At 44.0% G+C, this 8556-nt stretch overlaps 2 protein-coding genes across 2 annotated transcripts in view; both read left to right on the top strand.

Annotated features, from left to right (window-relative positions):
• The window catches only part of LOC118336860 (protein YIPF6-like), a 3519-nt gene extending 465 nt beyond the window's left edge, over positions 1 to 3054 (top strand). Inside the window, 4 exon segments of the mRNA XM_035673616.1 lie at positions 376 to 600; positions 602 to 688; positions 690 to 713; positions 1649 to 3054. Coding sequence (XP_035529509.1) covers positions 376 to 600; positions 602 to 688; positions 690 to 713; positions 1649 to 1996 — 684 coding nt within the window. The 3' untranslated portion in view covers positions 1997 to 3054.
• Positions 3055 to 4908: 1854 nt separating this feature from the next.
• On the top strand, positions 4909 to 8454 carry LOC118336859. The gene is made up of 5 exons (XM_035673615.1): positions 4909 to 5075; positions 5173 to 5615; positions 6048 to 6251; positions 6461 to 6671; positions 6995 to 8454. Exons 1-5 carry the CDS (start codon positions 4909 to 4911, stop codon positions 7245 to 7247), a joined length of 1278 nt encoding a protein of 425 aa, XP_035529508.1. The 3' UTR covers positions 7248 to 8454.
• Positions 8455 to 8556: the final 102 nt, after the last annotated feature.

Here is an 8556-nt window from a genome sequence, read left to right as displayed (position 1 = left end):
TCTTGTAATGGAACAAACAAAACAGAAAAATACTCCGGAAAACCAGCCTAAAAATAAATTCAGGTGAATCGCCACGCTTTCGTAAAGGTGTTGAATTAGCGTACGTTTGGTTTCGAGTTCACAGTTGCATACCTGAACGCCCATCCGATGTGGTGCCTTACGTGGGGAAGTAACACAACTGCGCTGACGTGGAGGCAGCAGCAACGATAACCGGGCGGACGACAGACCTCTCCCGGTTAACAGAGCCGCTCACTCGCTCTCCCCCCCGGGCTCGTTTTCTGACGCTCCGTCGTTAAAGCGGTCGGTCTTCGTCTGAAACTCTCCGGCTACTGAGAACTCCCGGTGACGCTCGGCTCTTCCCGTTAATGGCGGCAGCGGGGAGGGGGTTCAGCAGAACCGTTTCGGCCGGTTTGGCTCGGATGGTGTCCATTCGGAGGACATTTGCCAGGTTTGGAGGGGGGGACTTCGTGCCGTCGGCTCTCAGGGCGGGGACGCGAGTTTCACGCTGGGGAGGCCGGTGAAGGGGACCATCCTGGGGGGATCTGGCGGGGCCGTGGGGACAAGTTCATCCACGGCTGGCTGTACCCCAAACGCACTCGGGGCTCTGCTGCGGGACTGGGCCTGTGGGGGCCGCTGCTGCCTATGCGTGACTCTGGCTGCTGCTGCTGCAGGAGGGGCGGCTGACATGTTCCAGAGACCAGGGGGGGCCGCAGGTTCGCTTGAGGCTACGGGTTTACTCTCTTTTCTGGGTTTACTCTTGGTACTGGGTTACTCTTTACCGGGTTTATCTTCCGGGTTTATCTGTTATCTGGTTTACTTTTATTTTATTCTGGGTTTTACTCTTTGTTATCCGGGTTTACTCGTTTTATTCTTGGGTTTACTCTTTTCTTTATCTGGTTTACTTTATCTGGGTTTACTCTTTATCTTTATTCTGGGTTTACTCTTTATCTGGGGTCTTACTCTTTATTTCTGGGTTTACTTTTTCTCTGGGTTTACTCTTTATCTTTATCGGTTTATCTTTATTTTTATCTGGGTTACTCTTGTATCCGGGTTTACTCTTTCAGGTTTCATATTTGATCTTTATCTGGGTTTACTCTTTATGCTTTATTGGGGTTTACTTTATCCGGGGGGAATGTTTATCTTTATCTTTATCTGGTGCTTCTTTTATCGGCTTTATCTTTATCTTTATCTGCGTTTACTCCTTTAAGTCGGGATTTACTCTTTTCTGGGTTTACTCTTTCTGGGGTATTACTTTTATCTGGTTTATCTTTTCGTGGATTTACTCTTTATCGTGGGTTACTCTTTTATCGGGTTTACTCTTTTATCTGGGTTTATTTTATTCCGGGGTTTTATCCCTTTAATCATTATTTTGAGAATGTTTTTCATTATAACGATTGCAGAATCTTTTTTTCGGCTCATATTGGCAGAAATGGGCTTCCATAGGGAATACTGCTGTAAATTAAAAACATGCTCTGACAGTGAAAAAACAAACAAACTCCATCTGAACTGTCAGTTATTGATTTCAGTTCACCGGACTCATCCTGTGGTCATATATAGTCTGAAGTTAATTACGAAGGTTGTTTATCTTTATAAGTGTGTCTGCTGCGTACATGAAGAAATGAATCTCCCCACTAACTTTCTCGTCCAGGTCTTCGTCATCATCTGGTTCGGCTCCATCATCATCACCCTCAACTCCAAGCTGCTGGGCGGCACCATCTCCTTCTTCCAGAGCCTGTGCGTGCTGGGTTACTGCATCATGCCTCTGACGGCGGCCATGGCCGTGTGCCGGATCGTCCTGATCGGCGGCTCGGGGACGGTCAGCTTCGCCGTGCGGCTGGTGGTGGTGACGGCGTCCTTCGGCTGGTCCACCTTCGCCTCCACGGCCTTCCTCGCCGACAGCCAGCCGCCCAACCGCAAGGCGCTGGTGGTGTACCCGGTGTTCCTCTTCTACTTCGTGATCGGGTGGATGATCCTGACGTTCTCGCCGTCGCAGTAGCGGGGAGGGAAGCGGGAAGGGAGCGGAGCTAAACTGACAAAGATGAAGGAGGTTTCTGTGAAGTGAAAGAACTCAAACAAACACCGGTATCTGCCTTTTGGAACGAATGACTACTGAACGGACGGCGAGTTTTTCTGGGCCTCTGACTCACGAAACATCAAAATACTTTATTCCAAACGAACTCTTTCAGGTGAAGCGGCGGCTGGCGCTCAGAGGAAGCCGGTTGACGCCGTGCTGCAGATGGAGAGTTAAATATCTGATGAATATGTTGTTCCAGTTTGTCTCCCGTGTGTTCACGAGCCGTGTAAATAAAGTGCGTAGGCCTGTAAATAGAAATACTCTATGAATGTTTGAACGAGCAGGGCTATGATTGTGTTCTCTTCCTCACACTACATCCTCCATTAATAGACAGGATTTTATGTTATGCAGGGTGACGGAGAGCATTTAGTTTTTCCCTTTTAAGTCGACCCTCCGCAGCAGTTTTCTTTTAGTACTTTGGGGTAATTTTGTTTTTTATTAGACATGACAGGAAATGATCAGAGCAAAGTAAAAGCAGCAAAGGTCTCCAGACTAGAAGATCTCGATTCACAGCGACTCCTTAAACCTCCAGCACGTTGAGTCGACAGCGAAAGCGATCTGACACTTTGGTGAACATCACTTTCTTTCTGAGAGTCACATGAGAAGAACTGATGGTCTGTATGGTGAATATAAAGCTGCAGCCAGTTAGTTTAGATTAGAATAAAAACTGCAGCAGCTCTAAAACTCATATTTAAGGTGTTTAAGTGTGAAACTGTTAATTCTTACATTTTATTTTGAAAGGTGCGAGGAAACATAGTTAAAAAGAAACCTGGAGTGAACTGAAGACTACAGACTTCCTGTTCAGGCTGATTGTTCACCTTTTACTAACCCGCCTGACGACCTTTGACCCCTGCTCTGTAGACAGATAACCCTGTCCTCGATGTTCTCCCAAATCACTGGGGCTACTTTTTCTTTTAATTTATATGTACCCATTTTCATCAGCAAATGAAAAATATTAAAATATATTTGATCGGCTGTGATTGTTTGTGTTTAGATCAACTCTGTTTTTAACATTTTATGATTCGCTGCATTACTTTTATTTTAGTTTTTAAGGCGGTTTTCAGTCCAGTTAACATGGTAACTACACTGATGTAGACTAAACCTTTCACTGTGCCTCAACACACAATCCACTCGACAGTTATTTATCTGTCACCATCTAAAATGTGGTTTAACTGCAGTGTTAAAGATACTGACAACACTTAAGATAATGAGGTCATTAAAAAAGCAGCCGACGTTCTCCAACACAAGGTTGTGTAACAAAATGAACGTTTGCAGTTCCTTCGTGCTAGAAAAGGATAATTACAGGTATAAAATGAAGGACCGCAGAACAGAGTGTTAAAAAACATGTAAAGAATAAAATTGTAGCTTCTTTTTTTAATCATAAATCCTGATATCTAAAAATATATTGGCTGATTGTGTCATGTGATATAAATCAAATGTTTCCCATTCTTGTGGTGCTGATGGACTCCGTTTGACGTCTGTTAAATATACACCTATAGGAAATAATCTGCTTTAAATACAGCTGATACAGTTTTGGTGGAAGACTTTAAATGTCACAATATTTGTACAGAAAAAAACAGCTATAAGACATTTTATTGAGTACTATAAACTGCATTTACAGATACTTATATACAGTTTACACATGAAATAAATGAATGTTAAATGAATGAACGTGAAATGAGTGGCTGCTATAGAGACATTGTTGGCTCTGGCAGAACAATTTCAGTGATATAACAAGAAAGAGGCTAAAAGGAAGTTGAAGGTAAATTTTAAATGGTTTAATATGTGAATGTGGAATTTTCCTGAAAGTATTGATTTTATATTATAATAATATAATCATATATTTTAGTTAAATAGCAGTTTTCAAAAGAGATGTTACAAAGTGCTTCACAAAACTATGAAAGCAGTAATAATAAAATAATAATAAATAACAGTAGGAGGATTTATGATCAAAGCAAACAACAATATTTGTGTTACTAAGAAGAAAAGTTCAACATAAACACAGAAAATATTACAATTATCAGGAACAAACATCCCATTTTTATTTATTAATTGTGTTAGATTCATATTTTCAAAATGTTAAAATAAACAGGACAAGAGAAGTAAAAGATCAAATAAATTCAGGACGGATGCAAAATGGAAATATAGCCAAACATTTATTTATTTATTGATTTATTTATTGATTTATTGATTTCGGCATTAAAATGATTACATTTCCTGATAAATTAGTTTCAGATATATTTATTATGAAGCATTATGAACACTAATAATACAGAATTATATTGAGTGGATCGTTAATGTTAACAAAACAAACAAACAAACAAACAACAACAACAACAACAACAACCACCATGGAGAACAGTCAAAATCATTTTCTATTAAATTAATTAACCATTAACATAAAATCTAGTTCATGTTGTTTGTGTTTGTTGTTGTTTGTATTGATTATAAATCTCTAACGTTTTTCGACAACAATTGACGTCATCACGGCGCGACGGCTCTGTAACGGATGCGGTTACCTCGACGGTGGTCGCACTTTAACGGTTCCGTTGAGAACAACAACGCTGCTGTCGGTGTTTACCGCTTTAATAACTCACGATGGGAGTTACCGGAGCTCGGACTCTCCCCCCGGTGTGACCGTTACCCTGCAGCCGTTGACCTGTAGCCGTTACCCTGCAGCCGTTGACCGGTAGCCGTTGACCGGTAGCCGTTACCCTGCAGCCGTTACCCTGCACCGTACTGCACGTTACCCTGCAGCCGTTGACCGGGTAGCCGTTACCCTGCAGCCCGTTACCCTGAGCCCGTTACCCTGCAGCCGTTACCCGGTGCACCGGATGGAGAAGCTGGCAGCTTGCTTCCTCCAGAGCTTTGGGTCTCCGGTGTTCAGCTACCTGAGCACGGAGGACCGGCACACCGTCCGCACCTGCTGCCGGTACCTGAAGAAGCTCGTGGACCACCCGTCGCTGTGGCGGACCGACACCGTGGCGCTGCACCTCCGCCGGTACACCTACGGGTTCTTGGGACACGCTGCGACACCGCAAACTCACGCGGGCTGCGGTGCGGCACCTGCGCGCAAAGAGTGGCGGCGGCTCGTGAAGTTCCTCCGGGCTCACGCCGTGGGGTGTCGTGGACGGCGGGCGGCTCTACAAGCAGAAGTACCTGGACAACCTGACCCGGTTCCCCGAGCTCAGGGACCTCGGGGTCGCAACGCCACCTGGGACGAGCCGCCTGCTGGGCCGGAGTCTGAGGCGAGCAGCTGCGGGTCGGCTCACGCACCTGAGCGTGTGCAACGTGCGGCTCACCTGCACGGTGGAGTTCATCGACGCGTGCCGCGCGCACCTGGTGAACCTGCGGTACCTGCTCTTCCACCAGCAGGGGGAGGGCTACGGGCTGGACACGGTGCGGCCGGTGCCCCGCGAGGTCTTCCACAACCTGCTGCTCCACCTGCAGAAACTGAAGCACCTGTCCTGGGGGATGAGGGGGGAGCCGCCCGAGCCGCTGCCCGACGACTACCTGAGCCCCCCCGACCCGGAGCACCCAGGTGAGCCCCGACCTGGAGCCGCGCGCTGCGGTTGTGTTTTACATTTGTTTTATTTTAAAAAGAGAAAACTGGTCTTTTTTTTTGTTGTTTTTTAGAAAAAATCTATTATAACAGAATTTTATGTTTTTATTTGTAAAACAGAAACCATAAAACAGGTCTTTTTGTTTTTCATGTTTCTTTCCAACCAGAAAAAAACCTGTAAAATCAGTTATTTTGTTACAGTTACTGCCATATGATTCACTATTAGTGGAAATCATCAGTTTTGCAAACACAATTTTAATTTTCTTTGATAAAAACTATTAAATTGTGATGATCTGATCTATAAGTGAAATATAACACTTCAGTAAATGCTTCATGAATCATTCATAGAGGATTCTTTATTAAAAAGTCTTTATTCTGTAAAAAATAACTCTCTCCTCCTCCGTCCTGTAGGAGCGACCCGGTACGGCGGCCCGGCGCTCACCACTCTGGAGCTGGTGGATTACCCAGAAACCATCCTGCCAGAGGACGCACTGAGGAGTCTGACCTCGCTCAGGTCTCTGACGGTCCGCTACAGGTACATCAGAGAGGGCATCGAGTGTCGCCTCAAGTCCTGGCTGAGTCCTCTCCAACAGCTGGAGACACTCAGCATCATCGGTGAGTCCGGCTGCTGACAGCGGCCCCTTTGGAAATATGTTTTTTTCCTTTAATGAATCCAATCATAAAGCATTTCTTCTTCAGATTAAAATACATTTAACCACCTCAGATACTTTCTGGTTTACTGATGGATGTAAAAACTGACTGTTTCAGGCAGTTTAAGGTACGTAGTTGATCATACATGCGTATAAATCTCTTCTGTTTCCCAGGTGGTAATTCTCTCGCCACCTATACGACCACCATCCCGTCCAGTGTGACCAGGCTGACGCTGCGTGTGGCCATCACTCTGAAAGACATGGACTCCATCGCCCCTAAAGTCCCGGCGCTCGAGCACCTCGACATCGAGCAGAACCGCTCCAGCGGGAGCCTCTGCAGACGGATCCCCATGCTGTTTCCTCAGCTCCGGACGCTCAGGATACGGTGAGCCGCGCAGGAAAACCACTCTTACTGTCCGCGTGTCCTTTTTGGTGACAGTGTGAGCATGAACGGTTTCTGGTTGTGCAGATAAGAACAATGTGGGTTAACACAACATACAAGATTAAAAACAGCACACATTAATCATGGTTTTGTCAGATTTGATGTGAATGTGGTTCAGTCTTCCGGGTTTACTACAGGAAATGGCGAGTCTTATCTTATAACTTCTGCTGTGTAAAATATGTCTGATGAAGTTCCCTGAAAGTGAATGTCAGAGTTTCTGAATGTTTTAAATGTGTCATCGCTCCTCTCCTCTCTTTGTCTCTCAGGTTTTTCCGTAGAGAACCGGAGAAAGACCTGCTGAGCCTCCACCGGCTGCGACACCTGGTGCAGCTGGAGCTGCTGGTGGAGCGCTCGTTCATCCTGAGAGACTACCTGAACGGCCACCCCTGGCCCAGCCCTTGCGTGCAGGAGCTGATCAACCAGCTCCGGGAGCTCTCCGAGAACAGGATCACCGTCATCACGACGATGCGCCAGAGAAACCAGCTGAGAGAGTGCGACTGTGTGTGGGAGGGGGACTGAGGAGGGGAAGAGAACTGGGAAAATAGATTGTATTTCCCCTGAAGAGAGAAGACAGAGTCGGGAACAGAGTCGGGAACCCAAAAACCTGAAGTGGCTGCTGTTGATGGTAACAGGGGTGCCACTGAAGTAAAATATGTAAAGATAAAAGAGGCTACTGATGGTATAAAGTTAGGAATCTTAGAAAAGAGCCTCAACATGATGGTTAATGGAATCGAAAACCCTATAAAGAACTGAAGTCCACTAGCAGACCCGGATTCCAGGGTCCATAAGAGTTGTGAGCAGTTTAGAAAAATGTATGTAATTTACCACGAAGAAAATACAGAGCGGCACGAACAACGGTTGTTAATGGAAGCCTAGTTTAAAAAAACAGAGCCCAACAGATCGTTTCGGTAGCATATCGGTATATTTATCTAATATATGTTCATTTGAAAATTGGTGTCACTGCAGAGTTTAACCAGCAGGGGGCGCTATTATTTCCAATACTGTGCAAGCAGCACAGAGTAAGAGAAGAAGCAGCTCTTAGCAATGTCAACTAGAATCAGTTGACAATATATATTTGAAATTATTAACTTGTTAAAGAATATTTAATTTAAATATTCTTTGATCAGTCGCTCCAGGATTTCACTGGATTTTTTTTTTGTGATAGTTGCAGCTTTTCTAAAAAAAAAGTTGGAATGTTTTTAGGCATTTTTTGGCAATTAGATTGTAGAAGAAAGTAAAAATTTAAAAAAAATTTGAATTTGAACAAATCGAAGGCAACTTGTTCGAGTGAGAATAAAATCGATAGTTTGGTGATAAATGTTTTGCTATGATTTGGCCAAAGTTGCACAGAGTTCACAATAATAATTATTTGTTAGTTATTTTTATAGTTATTTGCAAGCCCCCTGGAAGAACGGCAGATCTCAAAGATCCCATTTCGGTCAAAGCATATATAAGGTATAAGCCTGTCTCAGATTCTCCAGAGCAGAGCAGTCGATTGTATTTTTCTATTTAATAAGTAATTTAATCATTTCTTTCCCCGCCAAAAATGTATTAATGCACCTTAAGCGTTTTTTTGTTGTTTTTTTTAGATTTTATTGAATAGAGACGGGATCGAAATGGGTGCATTTTGAGTGGTTTTGTTGTATTTAAAGAATACAATTCAGACACACACCTGTTCTGAGTTTTATTTTATTTATTAATAAACTGCCTAATTTGTGTAAAATCATTTTTGTGGTTGTCTGCCAGAAGCTGTCATACATTGACTGTTTATCCAGTCTGAAGCCACATTTCTACCATCCACTGTTTTAGATCTTGGTGCTTTTTAACT

Source organism: Morone saxatilis, unplaced genomic scaffold, assembly GCF_004916995.1.
Source record: "Morone saxatilis isolate NCDOM2014 unplaced genomic scaffold, NCSU_SB_2.0 Contig3, whole genome shotgun sequence".
NCBI classification, from domain to species: domain Eukaryota; kingdom Metazoa; phylum Chordata; class Actinopteri; family Moronidae; genus Morone; species Morone saxatilis.
The sequence above is the reverse complement of the archived record's forward strand: the minus strand, read 5'-3'. Positions and strand labels throughout refer to the sequence as shown.